We start from the raw sequence: 26,561 nt of genomic DNA on the forward strand, positions 1-26,561 counted from the left end.
GCAGGCGTAACAATCGTCTCGACGGCCGGCAAGTGAGTCTGCGCAGTGAGCGGGCGGCGGAGGGCGGCTTCAGAGGTGATTGTTGGAGGCCGGGCATCGGAGGCGGCGGTGAGTGATCCGGAATTCTGTGAGGCCTTGGCCGGGCCGGGCCCTTGCGCTGCCATCGGCCGGGGAAACTGGAGGCTTTCGTTTGGACTTTTAGTGGGAGGTTCTGCTCCTAGGCCCCAGGCGTGAGCTGCGGTTTCTATAGCAACCGGCAACACCAGGCCTCCTGGGGCGATGACTGCAGGCAGGAGCAGAGGATGGTTCCCCACATCGCAGCACAGGGGGGGTGCACCGCAATGGGCGAAGCGCTGCTGAGCGGGGCAATTTGTAATTTATCTTTATAAATGCATTTCCCCCCCCCCCCTCTTTCTGCTTGCATTGCTCTGCAGCCAACATGAGCCATTATGTGGAGATGCCGGCGTTGGACTGGGGTGAGCACAGTACGAAGTCTTACAACACCAGGTTAAAGTCTTACAGGTTTGTTTCGATGTCACTAGCATTCGGAGCGCTGCTCCTTCCTCAGGTGAATGAAGAGGTATGTTCCAGAAACATATATATAGACAGATTCAAAGATGCCAGACAATGCTTGGAATGTGAGCAGTAGCAGGTGATTAAATCTTTACAGATCCAGAGATGGGGTAACCCCAGGTTAAAGAGGTGTAAATTGTGACAAGCCAGGACAGTTGGTAGGATTTCGCAGGCCAAATGGTGGGGGATGAATAGAACATAGAAAATACAGCACAGAACAGGCCCTTCGGCCCACGATGTTGTGCCGAACCTTTGTCATAGATTATCATTGGATTTACAGTGCAGAAGGAGGCCATTCGGCCCCCTGAGTCTGCACCGGCTCTTGGAAAGAGCACCCCACCCAAACTCAACACCTCCACCCAACACCAAGGGCAATTTTGGACACTAAGGGCAATTTATCATGGCCAATCCACCTACCCTGCACATCTTTGGAAACCGGAGCACCCGGAGGAAACCCACGCAGACACGGGGAGGATGTGCAGACTCTGCACAGACAGTGACCCAAGCCGGAATCGAACCTGGGACCCTGGAGCTGTGAAGCAATTGTGCTATCCACAATGCTGCCCTTAAGAACAAATAAATCTACTCTATATCATTTTACCGTAATCCATGTACCTATCCAATAGCTGCTTGAAGGTCCCTAATGTTTCCGACTCAACTACTTCCACAGGCAGTGCATTCCATGCCCCCACTACGCTCTGGGTAAAGAACCTACCTCTGATATCCCTCCTATACCTTCCACCTTAAATTTATGTCCCCTTGTAATGGTTTGTTCCACCCGGGGAAAAAGTCTCTGACTGTCTACTCTATCTATTCCCCTAATCATCTTATAAACCTCTATCAAGTCGCCCCTCATCCTTCTCCATTCTAATGAGAAAAGGCCTAGCACCCTCAACCTTTCCTCGTAAGACCTACTCTCCATTCCAGGTAACATCCTGGTAAATCTTCTTTGCACCTTTTCCAAAGCTTCCACATCCTTCCTAAAATGGAGGTGACCAGAACTGTACACAGTACTCCAAATGTGGCCTTAACCAAAGTTTTGTACAGCTGCATCATCACCTCACGGCTCTTAAATTCAATCCCTCTGTTAATGAATGCGAGCACACCATAGGCCTTCTTCACAGCTCTATCCACTTGAGTGGCAACTTTCAAAGATGTATGAACATAGACCCCAAGATCTCTCTGCTCCTCCACATTGCCAAGAACTCTACCGTTAACCCTGTATTCCGCATTCCTATTTGTCCTTCCAAAATGGACAACCTCACACTTTTCAGGGTTAAACTCCATCTGCCACTTCTCAGCCCAGCTCTGCATCCTATCTATGTCTCTTTGCAGCCGACAACAGCCCTCCTTACTATCCACAACTCCACCAATCTTCGTATCGTCTGCAAATTTACTGACCCACCCTTCAACTCCCTCATCCAAGTCATTAATGAAAATCACAAACAGCAGAGGACCCAGATCTGATCCCTGCGGTACGCCACTGGTAACTGGGATCCAGGCTGAATATTTGCCATCCACCACCACTCTCTGACCTCTATTGGTTAGCCAGTTCGTTATCCAACTGGCCAAATTTCCCACTATCCCATGCCTCCTTACTTTCTGCAGAAGCCTACCATGGGGAACTTTATCAAATGCCTTACTAAAATCCATGTACACTACATCCACTGCTTTACCTTCATCCACATGCTTGGTCACCTCCTCAAAGTATTCAATAAGATTTGTAAGGCAAGACCTACCCCTCACAAATCCGTGCTGACTATCCCTAATCAAGCAGTGTCTTTCCAGATGCTCAGAAATCCTATCCTTCAGTCCCCTTTCCATTACTTTGCCTACCACCGAAATAAGACTAACTGGCCTGTAATTCCCAGGGTTATCCCTGGTCCCTTTTTTGAACAGGGGCACGACATTCGCCACTCTCCAATCCCCTGGTACCACCCTTGTTGACAGTGAGGACGAAAAGATCATTGCCAACGGCTGCAATTTCATCTCTTGCTTCCCATAGAATCCTTGGATATATCCCGTCAGGCCCGGGGGACTTGTCTATCCTCAAGTTTTTCAAAATGCCCAACACATCTTCCTTCCTAACAAGTATTTCCTCGAGCTTACCAGTCTGCTTCACACTGTCCTCTCCAACAATATCGCCCCTCTCATTTGTAAATACAGAAGAAAAGTACTCGTTCAAGACCTCTCCTATCTCTTCAGACTCAATACACAATCTCCCGCTACTGTCCTTGATCGGACCTACCCTCGCTCTAGTCATTCTCATATTTCTCACATATGTGTAAAAGGCCTTGGGGTTTTCCTTGATCCTACCCGCCAAAGATTGTTCATGCCCTCTCTTAGCTCTCCTAATCCCTTTCTTCAGTTCCCTCCTGGCTATCTTGTATCCCTCCAATGCCTTGTCTGAACCTGGTTTCCTCAGCCTTACATAAGTCTCCTTTTCCCTCTTAACAAGACATTCAACCTCTCTTGTCAACCATGGTTCCCTCACTCGACCATCTCTTCCCTGCCTTACAGGGACATGCATATCAAGGACACGTAGTACCTGTTCCTTGAACAAGTTCCACATTTCACTTGTGTCCTTCCCTGACAGCCTATGTTCCCAACTTATGCACTTCAATTCTTGTCTGACAACATTGTATTTACCCTTCCCCGAATTGTAAACCTTGCCCTGTTGCACGCACCTATCCCTCTCCATTACTAAAGTGAAAGTCACAGAATTGTGGCCACTATCTCCAAAATGCTCCCCCGCCAACAAATCTATCACATGCCCTGGTTCATTACCAAGTACTAAATCCAATATTGCCCCTCTGGTCGGACAATCTACATACTGTGTTAGAAAAGCTTCCTGGACACACTACACAAACACCACCCCATCCAAACTATTTGATCTAAAGAGTTTCCACTCAATATTTGGGAAGTTAAAGTCACCCATGACTACTACCCTGTGACTTCTGCACCTTTCCAAAATCTGTTTCCCAATCTGTTCCTCCACATCTCTGCTACTATTGGGGGGCCTATAGAAAACTCCTAACAAGGTGACTGCTCCTTTCCTATTTCTGACTTCAACCCATACTACCTCATTAGGGTGATACTCCTCGAACTGCCTTTCTGCAGCTGTTATTTAATCTCTAATTAACAATGCCACTCCCCCCACCTCTTTTACCCCCCTCCCTAATCTTATTGAAACATCTATAACCAGGGACCTCCAACAACCATTTCTGCCCCTCTTCTCTCCAGGTTTCCGTGATGGCCACCACATCGTAGTCCCAAGTACCGATCCATGCCTTAAGTTCACCCACCTTATTCCTGATGCTTCTTGCGTTGAAGTATACACACTTCAACCCATCTCCGTGCCTGCAAGTACTCTCCTTTGTCAGTGTTCCCTTCCCCACTGCCTCATTACACGCTTTGGCGTCCTGAATATCGGCTACCTTAGTTGCTGGACTACAAATCCGGTTCCCATTCCCCTGCCAAATTAGTTTAAACCCTCCCGAAGAGTACTAGAAAACCTCCCTCCCAGGATATTGGTGCCCCTCTGGTTCAGATGCAACCCGTCCTGCTTGTACAGGTCCCACCTTCCCCAGAATGCGCTCCAATTATCCAAATACCTGAAGCCCTCCCTCCTACACCATTCCTGCAGCCACGTGTTCAACTGCACTCTCTCCCTATTCCTAGCCTCGCTATCACGTGGCACCGGCAACAAACCAGAGATGACAACTCTGTCTGTCCTGGCTTTTAACTTCCAGCCTAACTCCCTAAACTTGTTTATTACCTCCACACCCCTTTTCCTACCTATGTCGTTGGTACCAATGTGCACCACGACTTCTGGCTGCTCGCCCTCCCCCTTAAGGATCCTGAAGACACGATCCGAGACATCCCTGACCCTGGCACCCGGGAGGCAACATACCTTCCGGGAGTCCCGCTCGCGACCACAGAATCTCCTATCTATTCCCCTAACCATTGAATCTCCTACAACCATTGCTTTTCTATTCTCCCCCCTTCCCTTCTGAGCCCCAGAGCCAGACACAGTGCCAGAGACCTGGCCGCTCGGGCCTTCCCCCGGTAGGTCATCCCCCCCAACAGCATCCAAAACGGTATACTTGTTTTGAAGGGGAATGGCTACGAGGGATCCCTGCACTGTCTGCCTGTTTGTTTTTTTCCCCCTGACGGTAACCCAGCTATTCTTGTCCTGTACCTTGGGTGTGGTTACCTCCCTGTAACTCTTCTCAATCACCCCCTCTGCCTCCCGGATGATCCGAAGTTCATCCATCTTCAGCTCCAGTTCCCTAACACGGTCTTTGAGGAGCTGAAGTTGGGTGCACTTCCCGCAGGTATAGTCAGCGGGGACATCGGTGGTATCCCTCACTACCCACATCCTACAGGAGGAGCATGCAACTGGCCTAGCCTCCATCCCCTCATACCTGATAGAATATAGCTGCCCTGTGGACTAACTAGATCTCCGCCCTCCGACTCTGCTCCCAGTCAGCTACACTTTCTGTAAACTCCTGGCTCTCTTCGCACTCTTTGCGGAAATGTCGGAAACAAAATGAAAGGAGCACCTTACTCCCTCCTCACCTAACTCCCTCGGTCACCAAACTCTTACTATAGCACTCAAATGCACCAAATTCGGCACTCCCTCGGTCACCAAACTCTTACTATAGCACTCAAATGCACCAAATTCAGCACTCCCTCGGTCACCAAACTCTTACTATAGCACTCAAATGCACCAAATTCAGCACTCAGTGCAAACAAAGTCTGCACGGTAGGGGATCACTTTTATACTGTGAATCTAGCCTCTGAAAACTGGCCTAATCCAATTAACTAATTAACAAGCTCCAGCTGCAAGTGCCTACAAGTAGAAGCTTGTTTAAAGCTGATTGAAAATTCACCTTCTTCTAAACCAAACAGCAACTTTTAAGTTAATTAACTAAATAAAAGAAAGACTAAACTTTAGATAAAAATGAAGCCTTATACTCCCTCGGTCACCAAACTCTTACTATAGCACTCAAAATGCACCAAATTCAGCACTCAGTGCAAAAAACACTGAAAAATTCATGTCGCATTACATCCCCCACCATCTGGCCTGCAAAATCCTACCAACTGTCCTGACTTGACACAATTCACACCTCTTTAACCTGGGGTTACCCCATCTCTGGATCTGTAAAGATTTAATCACCTGCTAATGCTCGCATTCCAAGCATTGTCTGGCATCTTTGAATTTGTCTATATATATGTTTCTGGAACATACCTCTTCATTCACCTGAGGAAGGAGCAGCGCTCCGAAAGCTAGTGACATCAAAACAAACCTGTTAGGCTTTAACCTGGTATTGTAAGACTTCGTAATGAGCCATTATGGCACAGAAAGAGGTCATTCAGCCCAACCGGCTGTGTAAAACGCTGGTTGAACCACAACTAGAACAGGGTTTTTCAAAGTGCGGGTTGTGACCTGTGGGCAGGTCGCGGAGCGATCGGTCACGGCGGTCCCACAGTGGTCCCGATCGCAGGAGAAGTGCCCAACGGCCGCTACCGGCATTTATATTGAGAATGGCGGCCACTGCCGCTTTTTAAATGAGAAGGAAACGTGGGCTGTGTGCAGCAGTCTTCCGGCCGAATGAGGCAGCAGTGAGCAGGTCAACATGCCCTGCACGGTACACTTGACATCAAGCACCCTCTATGTACATGATCACGGATCCTCCCATTTAAACCTGATTTCTCTTACCTATTCTGTATTTTTGTTGTTATCTTGGCTGTTATAACTTTTGTATCTGAACGATTACTGAAATCCCCCCCCCAGCAGATGTGCTATTTTGATCTGACCTCAGGACACTACCAATGCTATTTGGTCTTGCCCAGTGATGACATTTTGATGGACTTGGCTGGCAGCCAATTGGCTACTTCACTTATGTTGCGACTCTGGGTCAAGAGGGGCTGGAACTGACCACGTGTTGTAATGTATAAAATCTACTCTTTGAACAAATTTTTGGTCATCTCAACTAATATCTTTTTATGTAGCTCAGTGTCATCCTTTATTTAATCATGTGAAGTGCCTTTGAAAATGTTACGATTGTTGCTACATAAATACAATTGGTTGTGGTCCTAGCAGTGTTGCTTTCATCGACGGTGGGCCTGCAGCAGGGACAACCCTGGTGACAGTGAAGGACTCGATCTATAAACCTGCAATAGTGTGTATTATATATTTTATCATTTGTTTTATTATCCACAGAACCTTTGGGCCAAGATGGCGGCAATGACAGAAAGCAATACCTGTATTGTGAAATCCTTGGAAAAGGAATTTGATATGGTAGTAAGTATCAGGAGTAAGAATGTGGTAATTTGTTGACATACTTTATATCATTCTACATAATTAAAACAAAAACGTCACATTGAGGCTTTGACAGACTGGATACAGCAATACCCATTAGTTCTACTTAAGAGAAATAGATAGCTCATTTCAATTAAACATCCCAGAAGCTATTTCCTGTTTTTACCATCCATTTGATGACTTAATATGTGACTAGCAGCAGCTCATAGCACCTTGTGCTCTCGCTGACCACATCTTGTGTGGTGCGACAGCATTCTCAACCATTAGAAAACCTACATGGAACTTGACAATCAAACTACTTTCTCCTATTATTGAAACTGGGATCTAAATAGTGAGTAAAGCTCCAAATCTGAAAGAAGAAAAACTTTCATTTATACAGCACCTTTTATAATCGCAACATATTCCAAAGTGCTATAAATCCCAATTACTTACTTTTGAAAGGCAATCACTGTTCTAATGTAAGAAACACGACAGTCAATTTGTACATAAATCAAATTGTGATGAGCACCAGATAATGTATATTTGGATTTGGGATGTTTGTTGAGGGATAATTATTGACCAGGACACCAGAGATAGCTCCTACGCTGTCCTTTGCGAAAATGCTATGGGATCTTATACATACTGCACTAATGTTTGTGTTTGCGTGCTGACATTGTGTTTGACATTCTGAATAGGTGTCATTAGACGGCTGTACCCATTTGAGTTAGAGGCATAATTAGCTCTTCTGTCGTCCCCATTGCAGTTCCCACTCTCTGATCAATTCTCCACTTTTCTATCCTTGTACATGTCCAAGTTAATTGTGCAACACAAAATAGGGTATAAGGTCTATGTAAACTGCTTTTTATTATGTTTTGTGTCTATAAATGGCATGCCCAATATTCCTCCATGGAACACCAGCTATATTCCATGTATGAGCAAGCACATGTAGAGGAAATCCGACATTTCACTTTAATAGCCAACTGAACAGGCAAGCTGAGCCTGAAATAATCAATTCCCATCTGTCGGCCACTCCTCCAATCATGCAGCACTTTTAGCTCTACGATCTAGCGCCTGTCTAGGTTATGCACCCAGGTTCAGGTTAGAGGTTTGAACCTTTTAATTCCGATCGGATTAAGCCAATATGATACTGGATCACTTTTAAGTTCATCTGCTTTTGTTTAGGATTATAGTCAGTGGGAGAGAACAGACAGACATGGAAGGAGTCGCAGTGCACAAACTTCTTCACTCCCACCTATCAAGTGGTCGCCGGAAGCTTTAGGAAATCACTGGACGATTGTGAAGAAAGACAGGGAAAAATCAGCACATCGTGCCACCCAACAAAAGTCTGACGGTATTCTTTCAGATTTTTTGGCCTCTGTCAGATCTGTGCGTATAATGCTACCTTCCACAAGCGTTCCTTTTTCCTCAACTGAGAATTTCCCCCACCCTCCAACCCCACACTGATTGACAGGGCCCTCAACTGTGTCTGACCCATTTCCCACACTTCTGCTCTAACCCGTTCCCTTCCCTCCAATAACTGTAACATGTTGAGGTGTATAAGATTGAGGGGCATAGAGAGGTGGATAAAATGCTTTTTCCATTAGTAGAGGGATCAATAACCAGGGGGCATAAATTTAAGGTAAGAGGTAGAAGGTTAAGAAGGGAGTTGAAGAGAAACTTTATCACCCAGAGGTTGGTGGGAGTCTAACCCACTGCCTGAAAGGATGCGTGAGTCATTTAAGTATTTAGATATTCACTTGTGCTGCTTTAGCCTCCAGGGCAATAGGCCAAGTGCTGGAAAATGGGATTAGTGTAGTCGGATCTTTGTTGACTGGCGTGGATACAATGGAGCAAATGTCTTCCTCCTGTGCTGTAAACATCTATGAATCTATTATTCTGCCTTTAAACATCTACTCTGGACCAGTACTTTGTTTCTTTACTGCTGCCAGTACCATCGCTTTACCCCAGGTTCCATGACCTCTTTGTTAATCTCGCCTACCTTCTACTTTATCCCAGGTCTTCCCTTTTGTTCTATCTTCATCTCAATTCACCCTTTCTACAGTGATTTCTACCTTCCTTTAGTTCCCAAGAAGAATCAATCGACTCAATGTTAATTCTGTCTTTCTCTCTCCACAGATGCTACCAGACTTGCTGAGTATTTCCAGCACTTTGTTTTTATTTCAGAAGCTCTTTGAATTCCAAGACTGTCCGAAGTCTTTGGGAAATTCTAACCTTCCTGTTCTGACAACTTTGTTTAAACTCATGCTAAAATAGACACATACGACAATAATAAAACTATTTGGATATTAGGAGCAGTGTTCTCCAGCAATACTGATGCCTGGTACAAAAGTTTGACGCGTCGTCTCCTTTTATTCACCCACAGGGATAATTATGGACAAGATCCATCTTTGTTCATCCATCTGAAAAAGACCTACAGCATCCCCCTCCCACAAACACACCATTTCTTCTTCTCTTATCCTGCCCCGCCCAACCTGGCTCCTTGTCACCTGTGATTCCTCAACCTCCCCAGAAAGAAAACCTCTTGCTAGAAAATTCACCATCACTGATATTTGCTGCTCTAATCAGCGACTGGTTCGCTCCCACATTATCAGCAGCAAGCCCAGGAGAGGAACGGCCCGTGATTGAAGGAACAGCTCCTTACAAAATCTTCCACACCAACTTATCCCGTTAGACCGGCATTTTGAAAACCCGCTCTTGGTGCCTTACAGAATGGCTTTAAGGTCCGCATGCAAGTCACGGGCCGCCTGTTGGCCTGTTGACCAAGCCTGCCCTCGCCTCATCCGACGTTAATCCCTCTGAGCTCTCTGAACTCCTCTAATTCAGGACCTTTGCAAGATTTTAATCACTCCACCATTGGTGGCCATGCTTTTGGCTGCTCGGGCCCAAAGCTCTGGAAGCCCCTCCCTAAATATCTCTACCGCCCGCTCTTCATTTTAAGGTATTCCTTCAAACCATACCTATGGCCAAACCTTTGGTCATCTGCAGTGAACTCCTTATCTTGGTGGGTGTCAGATTTTGTTCACTGCTCCTGCTAAAGCACGTTGGGACTTTAAATGCCAGTAGTCGTTGCTGGTTAATAGACTGACAGGCCGCAATGTAAACAATCCAGTGTGGTGGTCAATCATGTACGCTTGGAGAGTATTGTGGATTCCCACATACACCAGACAGTAGTATGGTGCTGGAAGTCAACCTCCAGCTCAAAGTTGGAATCCTGATGTCCACTGGCACGGACTATCAGGAGCAGGTTTGAATTCTGCACCTTTTAACTCCAAGGTGAGATTTCCGCTACCAATCCAAAGTCCCGATTGACATACAATGAGTTACGAATCATTTTTTATATGTTGGTTGAGGAAGGGATGTTTGCCAGGCCATTTTCCTTGGAACAATGCCTTGTAAACGTTAGCATTCAATTGTCTGCAGATCAGCTATAAAGATTAATGCCTCAAAAAGAAAGAATAATATTTTATAGAGCAGATTGTGTGTATTTAGACGCTGCAAGAGTTGGCAGCCAAGCAAATACATTTGATGTATAGTCACAGTTGTAACCAATTTGCACACAAACCAGCTTCTCACAAAGCAGCAATTTCATAACTCAGATGTTAGTTGAGGGATAAACGTTAGCCAGGGCGCTGAGGATAACCTCCCTGCTCTCCTTTGAAATCATTACATGGGATCTTTTACAGAAGAGGGCAAATTGGTTTATCCGAAAGACGGGAATCCCTGACTTGGATTTCCTGCGCAAGACTCTTTCTTAGGACTTAAACCCACAGTCTTCTGAGTTCCAGGCTGATGCATCTAAGATACTAACAGCTGCACCTCCAAAGCATTGCACCAGTGTATCTACTTGGATCATGAGCTGTGGAGATCAAACCTGCAAATTTCTAATAAATAAGACCAGCCGACATTTGTTTCCTAGTCATGAGTGCAAATGTCAGTTAAGGCTTGGCTTTGAACTTTAGAATCCCATCTTGGTTGATGGCTCTATTGCTGCTCATGCTCCAACTATATCCTCTCATTCAGTAAGTATTTATATTCAAAGTATTTTATAGAGAAAAAGATGCACACAGAAAAATAGTTTGGCAGATTTATATCTCACCGCTTTAATCCTGCCCAATTATTTCACTGGTTGGACCTGCCCCGTTTATCCTTGAAAGGCTCGTTGCAAACCGTAGCAACCATGTGATACCAAAAAATTACTATTTACCACCAGCAAGTAGCAGAAGATATTATTTATGCATTAATATATCTTGGGGTAAGGGCAGCACGGTGGGTGCAGTGGTTAGCACTGCTGCCTCACACCGCTGAGGACCCGGGTTCAATCCCGACCCCGGGTCATTGTCCGTGTGGAGTTTGCACATTCTCCCCGTGTCTGCGTGAGTCTCACCCCCACAATCCAACGATGTGCAGGGTAGGTGGCTTGGCCATGCTAAATTGCCCCTTAATTGGAAAAAAGAAAATAATTGGGTACTCTAAATTAATTTTAAAAACATATCTTGGGGCAGATGAATATAATTTACAACGATTATTTCACTCGCTTGGTGTCACTGACTTGTTAGGCCTCCGGTAACCAGCTGCATTGCATGGTAAGTGCTTCAATGTTTAAAAATCTGTGATACTGCATGTTTCCTGCTGAATTGCATTTTCAATCTATTTTGTGCTTGTAATACCACAATGCAGAAACATTTGATCATTTAGCTCATTTGTATGTAATTCAACTATTTTAAAGGCAATGTTGACATGTTTATATTTGCAGTACAATAGCAAGCTTAAGCGAGCATCCTACGGGATAACCTCAAGACCTTGGTCTATTTTAGGTATGTTCCGTCCTAATACAGACCAGCCCTCTTCAAGCAGATGTGATCACCAGTGGCAGAAAAGAATGCTTATCAGGGAAGATGATCCTTGTTATGCTGAATTGCAAAAAAAATTAGCTATACTTAAGGTAATTATTAATAATGCTGTTACTGTTGCACTGTAGAGACCTGGTACTAAAAGTGCATGATGGATGTACATAGATACATAGAAGATAGGAGCGGGGGAGGCCTTTTGGCCCTTCGAGCCTGCTCTGCCATCACGATCATGGCTGATCATCCAACTCAATAGCCTAATTCTGCTTTCTCCCCATAGCCTTTGATCCCAGTCTCCCCAAGTGCCATATTTGGCCGCCTCTTGAATATATTCAAAGTTTTAGCATCAACTACTTCATGTGGGAATGAATTGCACAGACTCGCCATTCGTTGTGTGAAGAAATGTCTCCTTATATCTGTCCAAAATGGTTTACCCTGAATCCTCAGACTGTGAAAGAAAGTTTTGGATATTTTTTGCTTGGCATGTTTCCTCCTAATACATGTTTGCATTTCTGCACATTAATCATTAGGCTTGAGAAGATACTCCACCCTGAAGCACATCAGTCAGCCTGTTGCCGTCTTCGCCCACCATTCACACACCTGCATTACCATCTAGGGTCACTGACCAGTGTGCAGAACTGCATTGCTGCCCATTTTATTTTTGCCTTAAAAAATGTACTGACACCAATCCGCATCAAATATTTAGGAAAGTCTCTGGTTTGATGTTACGCTGTGTGACTTAACTGCTTCGTAGAGATTCACTGAACTAGAAGGAACTTCTCCCTTTGTAAATTACTTAAAGAGAGCAATATTCCCAACTGTTTTCAATATACTCCCACGGCATAAAATTCTGATAGTCTTAAATTTTGAGCGTACATTAACTTTCTATCAATACCACTTGCCTTTATGTACATTCCACATCAAATCTGTTGAGCTGTATGAGCAAGAACTGTTTTATGAATATGATTTATTCTGCTGAAAGGAGAGGGTGCTCAGTGGGATGTGTTCCAATATGTGCTTTCGCTGCACAGCAAGCTCTCGCAAATACATCAATTAGCTATATGAGAAAAGTTCTATCCTTTGTTATGGGCGAGGCGTTTTCAGAACCCCAAAATGTATCATGGAGTTCAACCAACCTCTCCCTTTAATGGATTTGTTGCTTTTCCGAGCACACGGCTTTTTCCCTAGGTGTGGGATTACAATTATGGACACGTGGGTTTTAAACACAAAACACTGTTTATTCCATGAACTCAACTTAACATCTTAATTAAACATTGGATCTCTTAACACCCCTTACTTCAAAGATAACTCAGAAAATATTGCAACAGTAAATAATTCCTTAAAATGTTCCTTCAAACTTCCAAGAGACTTAACACCTTTAAACAAAATCACATCAGGTTAAAGGCTTCAGTATTATAAGTTTAAATCACCCAAATGATCCAGAGATGGTCTTTTATGGCAGAGATCCAGCTCACTGCAAAACACAGACACACACCCAGCTCTTTTCCTCCAAACTGCAAAACTAAACTGCAAAATGGCTGACCTTACCTCAGCTCCACCCACTCTCTGACATCACTGTTTTCTTAAAGGTACATTGCTTAACATCCATGTCTTAAAGATACTCTCACATGACACCTTGTAAATAAATCTTAAAAGATTTTCCTCTGCTTTTCTCATACGTGCTCAAGAAATCTGTCCAATGCGGAAGAAACGTTTCTCATCTTTTACAGCACACTTGTACTCCTCCTTGGCTGTTCTGGCATCAGCACGTGAAGAGTTTTCTAATCACGTAAATTTGCCACTGATGAATGTCAAAGATATTTTTCACTTAAGATTTCCCCTTAATAACCAGATTCAATTCAGAAGTAATTTGTTCCTCTTAAAACTTGCTGCTACTGATTCCACATGGCCTGAGTGGCACTGTCTTGAGGGACATGCTGGCATTATCAGGAAAGGTCTTTATTTTTGACTTATTGAAATAAAAGAAAAATGTTTTTGCTGCTGCAGTATTTGTCAGAATTGTGTTATCCCTTCATACTTTGTTGTTTGTGATCTTGTTTCCTCAGTACAGTGCCACCTGTCTCTCTTGTAGTATGCTTTTTTTAAAGGGAGACCACAAGACACATTGACAGCTGCTGAGGTTCCTCGCCTAAGCCACAAGCATCTGTTTCTCTAAAGTAGGAGGCCCTGTCTCCACTACTCTATACCATCTAGGGACTTTTCACAGTAACTTCATTGAAGCCTACTTGTGACAATAAGCGATTATTATCTACCTGATCATACATTATCTCCGTGCTACTTGAATGAAAAGATAAAATCTCCAACTTGATCCAGCAGTCTGATCCTTTTACTGCAGCATCGTTCATCTTACCTATACGATGGCACGGTAGCACATTGGTTAGCACTGATGCTGCTCAGCGTCAGGGTCCCAGGTTCGATTCCTGGCTTGGGTCACTGTCTATGCGGAGTCTTCACATTCTCCCTGTGTCTGAGTGGGTTTCCACTCAAGTCCTGAAAGACGTTCTGTTAGGTGAATTGGACATTCTGAATTCTCCCTCTGTACCCGAACAGACGCCGGAATGTGGCGACTAGGGGATTTTCACAGTAACTTCATTGCGGTGTTAATGTAAGCCTACTTGTGACAAAAGTAAAGATTATTACAATGGTTTTTCCTGTTTACCTCTTGTACCAGAGTGCTGCCCATCGCCAACTCCCCTCTAGCTAGCTTACAGGGGTATACACGCTCCTGCTTAAAGTACGACTACTGCCTTCAGCCTGATGCAGTAAGGGAAGCAGAGACATACAATTTTATCTCCCCAGCCTGGAACATTACATTTCAGTACTTCCAAAATACAAAACTGCAGCTGATCCATGAAAGCGAGTTGAGTTATTTCAATTCCATAATTTTGAGTGATCAAAGCAACCATTTCCTGTAAAAAAATAAAAATATTCATGCTGGGAAAAAAGACAGCTCAACACATTGATTAATGAAATGCATTCTCATGGCATGTCACAACCTCTTGGGCTAGTACGTGGTCAATTCCAGCCCTACTTGACCTGGAGTCGCAACACGTGTAAAATTAGATGTTATTTTTAAATACCTGAGGACGTTGGCTGAGCCCAATAAACTGCAGTCACCAAGTTTGTAAAATTAGCACAAATAACATTTTATTGTTTAGTAGTAATATAATTAAACTGACTACCCAGTACACCTTTCCAATTCACCCCACTCTGTACATGTACAGTCAACACAGAGGGAAAGGGTGGTGGAGAGGGAAGAAAATAATAAAATAAAAGGATAAAGGATCTCTGCTGCACCAGGATTGCTTGCAGTTCAAGTCTTTCAGGAGTTCAAGCATTTGTTTGCAATACTACTTCCTTCTAGGCTTGAGATGGCTTTCTCTGGTAAGGCTGTTTAATTTCCCTGTAGATTCAAGATCGTATAAAATATGTAGTAAAGTTGTGCCAGGCACTCCCACTGGTGTTAGAACAATAAAGCAGTTCTTTATTCAGCATGAGAAAGTTCCTTTCCCTTATAAGGTCTGATCACTTCTGCCCAGCTCTCTCAGAAGCATCACCCAGGAACCAATAACTGGCTGTTGTCAGGCAGAACACTGTCCCTGGCCAGGTCGCCAGCCAACCAAAGCTGGTTCTTAAGATTCACTCGGAGCCGACGAGTCTGTTTTCTCCTCCAAAATAAAAAGCCTGGAATACATTGTCCTGACTAGCAGGCTGCTTCAGTTTGAGTCCATTGCTTAATGGCACATTCCGATTTTGGGTCCACGTACCAAAAATAATGAAATAAAATAAATAATAATGTTTATTATTGTCACAAGTAGGCTTACATTAAAATGGCAATAAAGTTACTGTGAAAATCCCGTAGTTGGCACACTCCGGGTACACTCAGGAAGGATTCAGAATGTCCAATTCACCTAACAAGCACGTCTTTCGGGACTTGTGGGAGGAAACTGGAGCACCCTGAGGAAACCCACACAGACACGGAGAGAACGTGCAGACTCCGCACCGACAGTGACCCAAACCGGGAATCGAACCTGGAACCTGGGCGCTGGAAAACAGCAGTGCTAACCACTGTGCTACCGTGTCAACAAAGGGAAATCAAAAAGAAGAACGCTTAACACTGAGCATCAGGTAAGGAGAGGCCCGGACCCCTCCCTGCAGCTGGGACATTTCCATATCGCCCTCCATTCAACCATCAGGATTCTCTGTGTGCTAATGTTAGCATGCCTGATAGCAAGTTCACCTAAAATAATTCACTGTGTGCTTTAGCGTTGTAAGAGTTCACTGTGTTCAAGTTGCTGTTGTAGTATTCAGAGTCGTGAACTCTGCAAAATCCTGAAAATTGATTATTTCTTTCCATGCAACTCATCGCCACTCTGCACAATACTTCTCAACGTTCTTTAAAATGATTCTGAGAAACATGAGGTGTTATGTGAACACAAGCTATTCCTTTTCCAGTAGAATTCTAAAATCTGCATAAAATCACTGAGCAAATCACTGCTTATCCAGGTTTGGATCTCTTTGAAGTATGCGCTATGACGCGCTGCCTTACCTACGCTGAGGAAATCTCCCTGCCAAGGCAAACAATTCCACACAATGAAGAAGGGGCATTTAGCAGGCGTGTCATTTCTGGACTGCTTTTGCGCACCTTGGAGCATCTGGTTATGGGAAAGCATTGGTAGGGGTCTGCAAGCAGCTTGCATCAGTGATCTTGGTTGATAGTGCAACATAGCTTGAGTCATAGGGATAGGGAGTCATAGTTAGGGATCCTCTCGGAAGGAACGGTCACAATATGGTGGAATTTAAAATACAGATGGATGGTGAGAAGGTAAAATCAAACACAAGTGTTTTGTGCTTAAACAAAGGAGATTACAATGGGATGAGAGAAGAACTAGCTACGGTAGACTGGGAGCAAAGACTTTATGGTGAAACAGTTGAGGAACAAGTGGAGAACCTTCCAAGCGATTTTTCACAGTGCTCAGCAAAGGTTTATACCAACAAAAAGAAAGGACGGTAGAAAGAGGGAAAATCGACCGTGGATATCTAAGGAAGTAAGGGAGAGTATCAAATTGAAGGAAAAAGCATACAAAGTAGCAAAGATTAGTGGGGGACTAGAGGACTGGGAAATCAACAGAAAGCGACTAAAAAAGCTATAAAGAAGAGTAAGAGAGATTATGAGAGTAAACTTGCCCAGAATATAAAAACATACTAAAAGTTTCTACAAATATATAAAACAAAAAAAGTGTGGTTAAGGTAAATATCGGTCCTTTAGAGGATGAGAAGGGAGATTTAATAATGCGAGATGAGGAAATGGCTGAGGAACTGAACAGGTTTTTTGGGTCGGTCTTCACAGTGGAAGACACAAATAACATGCCAGTGACTGATGGAAATGAGGCTATGACAGGTGAGGACCTTGAGAGGATTGTTATCACTAAGGAGGTAGTGATGGGCAAGCTTCTGCACTGTAAATTCTGTGATAATGGGGCTAAAGGTAGACAAGTCTCCTGGCCCTGATGGAATGCATCCCAGAGTGCTAAAAGAGATGGCTAGGGAAATTGCAAATGCACTAGTGATAATTTACCAAAATTCACTAGACTCTGGGGTCGTCCCGGCGGATTGGAAGTTAGCAAACGTGACACCACTGTTTAAAAAAGGAGGTAGGCAGAAAGCGGGTAATTATAGGCCAGTGAGCTTAACTTCGGTAGTAGGGAAGATGCTGGAATCTTATCATCAAAGAAGAAATAGCGAGGCATCTGGATGGAAATTGTCCCATTGGGCAGACGCAGCATGGGTTCATAAAGGGCAGGTCGTGCCTAACTAATTTAGTGGAATTTTTTGAGGACGTTACCAGTGCGGTAGATAACGGTGAGCCAATGGATGTGGCATATCTGGATTTCCAGAAAGCCTTTGACAAGGTGCCACACAAAAGGTTGCTGCATAAGATAAAGATGCATGGCATTAAGGGGAAAGTAGTAACATGGATAGAGGATTGGTTAATTAATAGAAAGCAAAGAGTGGGGATTAATGGGTGTTTCTCTGGTTGGCAATCAGTAGCTAGTGGTGTCCCTCAGGGATCAGTGTTGGGTCCACAATTGTTCACAATTTACATAGATGATTTGGAGTTGGGGACCAAGGGCAATGTGTCCAAGTTTGCAGACGACACTAAGATGAGTGGTAAAACAAAAAGTGCAGAGGATACTGGAAGCCTGCAGAGGGATTTGGATAGGCTAAATGAATGGGCTAGGGTCTGGCAGATGGAATACAATGTTGACAAATGTGAGATCCATTTTGGTCGGAATAACAGCAAAAGGGATTATTATTTATATGATAAAATATTAAAACATGCTGCTGTGCAGAGAGACCTGGGTGTGCTAGTGCATGAGTCGCAAAAGTTGGTTTACAGGTGCAACAGGTGATTAAGAAGGCAAATGGAATTTTGTGCTTCGTTGCTAGAGGGATGGAGTTTAAGACTAGGGAGGTTATGCTGCAATTGTATAAGGTGTTAGTGAGGCCACACCTGGAGTATTGTGTTCAGTTTTGGTCTCCTTACTTGAGAAAGGACGTACTGGCACTGGAGGGTGTGCAGAGGAGATTCACTAGGTTAATCCCAGAGCTGAAGGGGTTGGATTATGAGGAGAGGTTGAGTAGACTGGGACTGTACTCGTTGGAATTTAGAAGGATGAGGGGGGATCTTATAGAAACATATAAAATTATAAAGGGAATAGATAGGATAGATGCGGGCAGGTTGTTTCCACTGGTGGGTGAAAGCAGAACTAGGGGGCATAGCCTCAAAATAAGGGGAAGTAGATTTAGGACTGAGTTTAGGAGGAACCTCTTCACCCAAAGGGTTGTGAATCTATGGAATTCCTTGCCCAGTGAAGCAGTAGAGGCTCCTTCATTAAATGTTTTTAAGATAAAGATAGATAGTTTTTTGAAGAATAAAGGGATTAAGGGTTATGGTGTTCGGGCCGGAAAGTGGAGTTGAGTCCACAAAAGTTCCGCCATGATCTCATTGAATGGCAGAGCAGGCTCAAGGGGCCAGATGGCCTACTCCTGCTCCTAGTTCTTATGTCCTTATACAGGATAGAGGCAAAATAAATAAAAACACTTAAGGAATGCACATGGTTCTTCTCATGCTTTGCAGATATACATGCATTGGAATTCACATGGGGTAAAGGACATAAAGCGGGACGGGGGGGGGGGGGGGGGGGGACCAGGGACCTGGTTTATAGAAGTCCATTAAACCCTCTGCAGCTTGTCACTTTTTAAGATTTCAACTCTTCAGCTGAGCATACAGTTGTAGTTTGAAAGTCTCATTTTTAACCATACTGCTTTATAGTATCTGATAACAGCAAAGAAGAAGCAGCTGGATGAGTGCAAGGAATATAGCAAGAACCTCCTGGACATGAACATGAAACTGGCAAAGGAAATGAAAGAGATGGATGAAGTCGCCATGAAAGAATCCAGAAACCTACTGGTTCAGTACAGCAAGTTTAGGGTATGTAACTGACTTGTGTGCCACATGATATCCATCTGACTGCTTTTCTCAACTATGACTCTAAATTCTGTAAGTGGATGACCTGCCTCTTCCTTCCAATTGAACTGTCATAGATTTCCCCATTCACTTTTAGCCTGTCTGGGTACCTTTGCGATTTCTTGCTGTCATTTACAGAACCAGTGTGGAATGTGGAAGGTCAGTCAAACCTAACCATTCTATTGCGTCTCATTGAAGAGTGAGATTAACAAAGGCTAGTTTGCTTTCTTGTGGGCCTTCAGTGAGAGACTGACAAGAGACTAGAAGCAGATGTAGGTCATGGCTATGACTAGAAAATGTGAGCACTCAAAAGAACCACAACACGTGTAATTTTAAAGAGCTGGGAAAATAAAAGAAGCAAACCGACTTTAATCGATCTGAGGGATTTCCGTAGAAACTGGTGTACAAAATTGATGTGAAAGTAATGTTTAGTTAAACAGCTAGTGTTGGCATGCAAGACTCCCAAGCCAGGAGAATCAGCTGACTTGCTGGTACCAAACAGAAAAATGCACAGCCCCAGTATTAACTTTGGTCGATTGCCCTTTTCAGCATGTTGCAGAATGAGAGCTATGGTTACTTTGTACCAGCATATTTTACAACAAGAAACTGAACAGAATGGAGCAAAAATGAGAGTGCATAAATTGGATCCGTTCTCTCTAGTCTGATATTGCTCTTTCAATTTCCTCCCTCATTTTGTATGTAAGAAAGGAATTTCTGGTGTAAGTGAATGGAAGCGACAGGAGATTGAAGCAGCAAACAACGACCTCAAAGATACTGAGGAAATAGTGGGGCAAAAATACGGAGGTCAGTGAAGAACCATTTGTATATTGTGAATGTTCCTTTTGTAAGTATGTGCAGTGCAATTTGCATCGTTTCCCTTTGGTAGAGAAGGGAAACCAGCCATGCCTGTGCGTCTGAAAAATCTAAGGATCTACTAGGTTCTTGATTATAATTGAATTCTGGGCACCTACTTCGGGAAACTGGCTTTGAAGAGTTGCTAAGCCCAGTACCATGCTGAAACAGTCAGTAGAATTGCCCTTCAAGGGCCTCCGTAGTAGTGGCATATCATTTAAAATCTGTATGTTCATCACAACATTTTTGCCTCTTTGGGTTTTGTATTCATTTTGACTTTAGTGTTGTAATGAAATTAAATTCAACCACTAAGGGGTTGAATCACAAGAATACCCAAGGGATTCAGGGTGTGGGTTGAGGTCACTAACTGGGGAGTCCGATAAGGTCGTTATTAAGGTCACTTACAGAATTGTATTCCTTGCAAACCCGCTTAGTTTGTTTTAAGGGGCAACAATGGTTACCTCCAGGAAACACACCTGTAATGTTAAAGTAGCTTCCACTCATTTGAGTGCAGCAAGAGTCCCAGAAAAGTTGGCAATGTAGCTATCATAGCTACACCAATAAGAGGGCGACTAGTTTCTATTGGCAGCTAACTGAATTAGTCTGCGGTAAGGAGTAAGTGAGGCAGGGCAAAAGTTAAGCCTTTACTACTTCACTCTATGATTGTGCAGTGGGGGGGGGGAATGATAAAGTTTGAGTCTGGAATAATCAGCAAGGAGAAGCCTTGCTTTCCCTCCAGCCAGTGGGAAGGCTATCTTCAGTGATGAAAGATAGATTGGAGAAGTTGTGACTGTTTTCCTTGGAGAAAAGAAAGCTCAAAAAGGATTTGACAGAGAGAAAAAAGTCGAGAGGCTGGACAACGGGGAGAAATTGTTCCCATCGTGAAAGGATCGAGAATGAGGGGGCACAGAAATAAATTAATTTGTAAAAGAAGCAAAAGTGATATGAGAAAAAACCTTTTTCACGCAAGATTTGGAATGTACTGATGATTGTGTGGTGGAGGCAGGCTCAATTGAGGCTTTGGGAAGAGAATTGGGTGGTTAGACTGTTACTTTAAATGGAACAATGGGCAACGCTATGGGAGAAAGGGCAGAGAGTGGCATGAAGTAAATTGCTCATTCGGAGAGCTGGTGCAGACTTGATGGGCCAAATGGTGGCCTCCTGCTCTGTAACGATCCTGTGAAATTTCACGTCAATTATGATTCTTCAGGGCTCTGAAGAATCATATTAGATTTGAAAAGTTAACCCGTTTCTCTCTGCGCAGATGCTTTCAGTCCTGCTGAGTGTTTCCAGAACTTTCTATTTTTATTTTTGCTGTAATTTGTTTTTATTTTAACAAAATGGAGTACCGAACAAGTCTGTTGTAACTATTTTTACTTTCCAAGAGTTGCATCGTCAACTGGAAGAAGTTAACACCAGCATTCAAAATGCGCAGGCAGAACTTGACATGCTGAAGGACTTCAGAGACAAAGACTTTCCCTTATACTCTTTGAGAATTGCGGAGCTGCAGAGAGAAATTGGGAAACTCCCGGAAGAGCACCAGGTAGGAGGAGCTATTCATGTCCCTGCCAAGCATCTGTCACGAAACGATTCAGACGCCTGCTACATTTTAGCTATAGCCCGTGGTAGCCCAAGCTTCAGAGCGTGGCTGTAATGCAAGATGAGGAGAGGTTCAGCATTCAATTCTACGCTTGCTGTCCTCAAGAAGTTTGGTGTTGGCTAAGCATGGCTTTGGATGAAAAGTTCCAGAAGCAATGCAGCTACAAATCACAGGTAGTTGTTATAACTTAACCTTTCTTTGACATCAAACAGGCTGAGCTGGATGACGTAGAGCAGATTGCACTTTCAGAAAGGAAGAAATTAGAAAGTGCATTGAAGGAGAAAGAACAAGAAATATTACAGAAGATCGCAGAGGTTAGTAACTGAGCAAGATAGTAGATAACTGTATACGGTCGTAAAGATTGTTGAAAAAATTGAACCTTTTTCTCCCCCCATCCTCCAAAAAAGATGTTTAGGTGAGATGGTGGGGGGGGGTTCAATTGACGCTGTCAAAACTGAGACTGGAAGGTTTCTGTTGGGTAAGGGTATTTACGGGTCACAGAACACAAGCACAGTGGGCTAAACAGCTGGCGTGTAATGCAGAACAAGGCCAGCAGCAGGGGTTCAATTCCCATACCGGCCTCCCCGAACAGGTGCCGGAATGGGGCGACTAGGGACTTTTCACAGTAACTTCATTGAAGCCTTCTTGTGACAATAAGCAATTATTATTATTATTATTACTATTACAAGCAGGAAATAAAAGTGCCATGATCTAATTGAGATTAGACACGGGCTCGAGGGGCTGGATAGCCTTGTCCTCCTATTTGAAGAATTCATTCTTCCTTGTTACCACAGGTGAAGTATAACTTGCACTTTACCAAAATAATTTACCAAAAGAATTGTGTTTTTTAAAATAAATTTAGAGTACCCAATTCATTTTTTCCAATTAAGGGGCAATTTAGCGTGGCCAATCCACTATCCTGCACATCTTTGGAGCTTTCCAGAGGCAATTCTATTAAGAAACGTTACATTTAAGAGGGTTGTAGAGGAGTTAATCAAATCTTTTACTAGATATTGACTACCAAAGAAATTCAATCAGATCAGGGATCTAATTTTATGTTGAAGTTATTCAAGGAAGTTATGGATAGCTTAGGAATAAAGCAATTTAACTCAACGGCCCACCATCCCGAATCACAAGGGATATTTGAAAGATGGCATCAAATTCGACCATGTTGAGGGCCTAAAGTCAGGATTACCCAGAGGATTGGGATAAAGGAATTACATTTGTACTATTTGCAATTCGGGATGCACCAAATGAATCAACTAAATTCAGTCCATTTGAATTAATTTTTGGTCATGAGGTGAGAGGACCACTTAAATTGATCAAAGAGAAGTTTGGTGTGTCATTGTTCGGAGACTACTTTGTTGGACTATGTGTCAAACTTTAGGGAGAGATTAACTGGGGCTGGTGAGTTGGCGAGGAAATGTTTAAACTTGTCTCAACATGTGATAAAAAAGGCGGATAAGAAATCAAAAAATCATAGTTTTGTTAGTGGGGAGAAAGTGCTAGTATTGTTACCAATGGTAGGCGAACCATTAAAAGCAAGATTTAGTGGGCCTTGTCAAATTGAAAGGAAATGGATTGGGATAAATTATTTGATAAGAACACCAGACAGAAGGAAAACTCAAGAGTGCGTCATTTAAAATGCTAAAACAGTATTTTGATAGAGAAGGAAAGAAGAAGGACGTGTTAGCCGTTGTAGCTCAGGGTGACGAGATAAATCCAGATGATCACAAATTTGATATTCCTCAAATTAAATTGGATAATAAGGAAGTGTTAAAAAATTAGGTTAAATTATTGAGTTACCTTCCAGAGGAAAATTAAATGACCAAAAAGAGTTATTACAGTCACATGTTTGGGAATAAATTGGGAAGTACGAAAGTAATTATGCATGATGTAGATGTAGGAAATGCTATTCTCATTAAACAACATCCAGACAGGCTCAATCCACTAAAGTTAGCACAGGTACTAAAGGAGATTGACAGCATGCTTCAGGATGATATCATCTAAGTGAGTTGCAGTGATGGGAACTCACCGATTGTCATGGTACCAAAGCCGGATGGAACACAACGATTGTGTGTGGACTATAGAAAAGTCAAAGCAGTTATAAAGTCAGATTAGGATCCTATTCCTTATTTGGAAGATAGTGTTGAAAAGGTGGGACAAGAAAATGTTATTATCAAACTGGACTTACTTAAATGATATTGGCAAGTATCTTTATCGGACAGGGTAAGGATGTTTCGGCTTTTGTGACACCAAATGGCCTGTATCAGTTTAAAGGCATGCCATTTGGAATGATGAATGCGCCAGCAACATTGCAAAGATTAACCATCATGGTCATTTCTGGACTAAACAATTATGCAGTGCCCTTTAACGGTTTCGTGATGTTCCGTCAAACGTGGAAGGAGCATTTGGAACATTTAAGAGAATTATTCGATCGACTACATAAAGCTGGATTGGTGGTAAATTTGGCTAAAAATGAATTGGCGAAAGCTCAAGTCCCATTCTTAGGCCATATATTTGGACATGGTGATGTGGCCCCACGGAATGTGAAAACAGAAGCTATTGGAGAGTTTCCAATACCATCAACGAGGAAAGAAATTCTGAGATTTCTGAGCATGAGTGGCTTCTACCGGAAATTGGTGCCAAATTCCAACAGTGTCGTTACTCCACTGACTGAACTGAAAAAACACAAGAAATTTCAGTGGGTGCCAGGAGGCGACAGCCCCGAGATTCAAACCAGCGGCCCCGGGGCTGAGGAGTCACCAGCCGCTTTTCGGAGGCGGGAGCGCGGCCGGGCCCTGTGGCCAGGATGGAGGAGGGGTGGTGTCGGCGCCGGCGGTCGAGGTGCGAATCAGCAGCTCGCTGTCGTCCTTTGGGTCGGAGAAAAGATTCAACCATGGCGTCACCGTGTCCGAGTTGAAATGCAAATTGGAGCTGATTGTGGGCTCTCCAGCCTCCTGCATGGAGCTGCAACTCTTTAGTCCATATGACAAATTCATTGGCTTGCTGAACCAAGGTGATGCATTGCTGGGTTCCTTTCCGATTGATGACCGCTGCCGAATACATGTGATAGACCAAAGTGGAGTGAAGATTGGAGAGTTTGAGGATGTGCCTAGTTATAAAATATGAAATGTCCAATGAAGCCTATGATAAGAGAACAGATTTGATGCGTTTGTTCCTGAAATGCAGTAAACTGTGTATAATGAGGAACAGAAAGCAAAGAACGAGATCGAACTTGAGCAGAGGGTACAAGAAGAAAAGGCTTTAGCTTTAGTTGGTGCAAGATGTGAGGTTCTAATCTCGGGCCAGCCAACTAAACGCGGCACAGTAATGTATGTGGGTCAAACGGATTTTAAACCAGGATACTGGATTGGACTGAAATATGCTGAACCTTTAGGGAAATATGATGGCAGTGTGAACGGTAGAGGTATTTTCAGTGTCAGTACAAGTATGGTGCATTTGTGAAGCCACAGTCCGTAACAGTGGGAGATTATCCGGAGGAGGACTACGGTCTAAATGATGAAATGTGAATGCTAATTGTCCACATCTTGGAGGTGTTGCCACACTATTTGTGGACTTGTGTCCTGATGATCGTGAATACAATGATTCCTCCTTGCAGCCACATTGCTTGGAGTTCCTGAAAACGTCAGGACTTTGCTGTTTATTTGTTTTACATGCTCTACAGATAAGAGTTTGGCCTGTGATATTTGCAAGAGCAATATCCCTAAATTACTAGCTGACACTAGTTACTTGCAAACCGGCACAGAATTTGCAAAGTACAGTGGTTTCGACAACTAATCACTACCTGAGTCACTGTTGGGATTTCAATGTAAAACACTTGAGTGAAAAGTTGCTACACATAATGTAAGCCATGAAAATTGATATTACATTGCATCAGACCACAGCCATGGCTCAACAATGTCCGTCACTACCCATTTTATATGCATTTGTGAAAGAACAGTGTTCGTCCCTTCTGAACCTTGTGTTTTATACTTATGTATTTTGCTCACTCGGGCAGGGGTCTGAGCATTTGGCTGCAGAAATCGAGCAGCTGCTGATTGCCACAAGAACTTTCAAATAATATCAGCTACCTTGATGATTACCATTTTAACTTGTTTCCTGGGATAGCAGGTCACAGCCACGCTTGTTGTTGAATTCTTTTAAATTATACTGTGACACCTGTGGGTGCAACCTCTGTAAACAAAAAGCTTAAAACTTGGAAAGGAAAGGAAAATCGCTTCTTGTCACAAGTAGGCTTCAAATGAAGTTACTGTGAAAAGCCCCTAGTCACCACATTCCGGCGCCTGTTCGGGGAGACTGAACGGGAATTGAACCCGCACTGCTGGCCTGCCTTGGTCTGCTTTTAAAGCCAGCTATTTATTTATCCCTGTCCTAAACCAGCCCCAGTGCATCAGTCCTGCTTTGATTCTGTGCTGCATTATTCATGCAGAGGACAATGTCACATCAGCTGTGTAAAAGGTTGGATGGTAAACATGTCTACTTTTTACTCATATTTTAAAAAATTATTTACTTGTGAGTTTATAACACTTAATTGAGATTTAAAGTTTGCATTATCTTGCCAAACACCCACCTTCATCTATTTGAGAAAGAGGGGGCAGTGATTTACTCCTGTGTCACTGAAATGTTGCTTTATTACCAGGGTGTGCACATAACATTTTTGTGTTGAACGAACAAGGACATATTTAGGACATAGTTGTTCCTGCCTTAACATCTACTGTTTCTCACTGATGGTCACTTAAGTGTAGTGAGGAATTTAACAATTAAAATACAGCACCATTCACTTGT

The 26,561-nt window shown here is 43.4% G+C and overlaps 1 protein-coding gene and 1 pseudogene across 4 annotated transcripts in view; both read left to right on the plus strand.

Annotated features, from left to right (window-relative positions):
- Positions 1-26,561, plus strand: part of LOC140428598 (uncharacterized protein C20orf96-like) — a 41,295-nt gene continuing 14,734 nt past the window's right edge. The window contains exons 1-8 of one of the 4 annotated variants that reach the window (XM_072515248.1): positions 1-108; positions 6,803-6,883; positions 8,063-8,231; positions 11,716-11,843; positions 19,106-19,264; positions 20,005-20,104; positions 21,538-21,695; positions 21,965-22,066. In XM_072515248.1, the coding sequence (XP_072371349.1) occupies positions 6,818-6,883; positions 8,063-8,231; positions 11,716-11,843; positions 19,106-19,264; positions 20,005-20,104; positions 21,538-21,695; positions 21,965-22,066 (882 nt within the window). In that variant the 5' untranslated portion in view covers positions 1-108; positions 6,803-6,817. Of the gene's footprint in view, positions 109-351; positions 373-6,802; positions 6,884-8,062; positions 8,232-11,715; positions 11,844-19,105; positions 19,265-20,004; positions 20,105-21,537; positions 21,696-21,964; positions 22,067-26,561 lie in introns of those variants that run through there. The other 3 variants (XM_072515249.1, XM_072515245.1, XM_072515247.1) reach the window with 3 other exon arrangements.
- On the plus strand, positions 22,137-26,554 carry LOC140428599 (tubulin-folding cofactor B pseudogene; annotated as a pseudogene).

This window comes from Scyliorhinus torazame, chromosome 8 (genome assembly GCF_047496885.1).
Source record: "Scyliorhinus torazame isolate Kashiwa2021f chromosome 8, sScyTor2.1, whole genome shotgun sequence".
Lineage (NCBI taxonomy): Eukaryota > Metazoa > Chordata > Chondrichthyes > Carcharhiniformes > Scyliorhinidae > Scyliorhinus > Scyliorhinus torazame.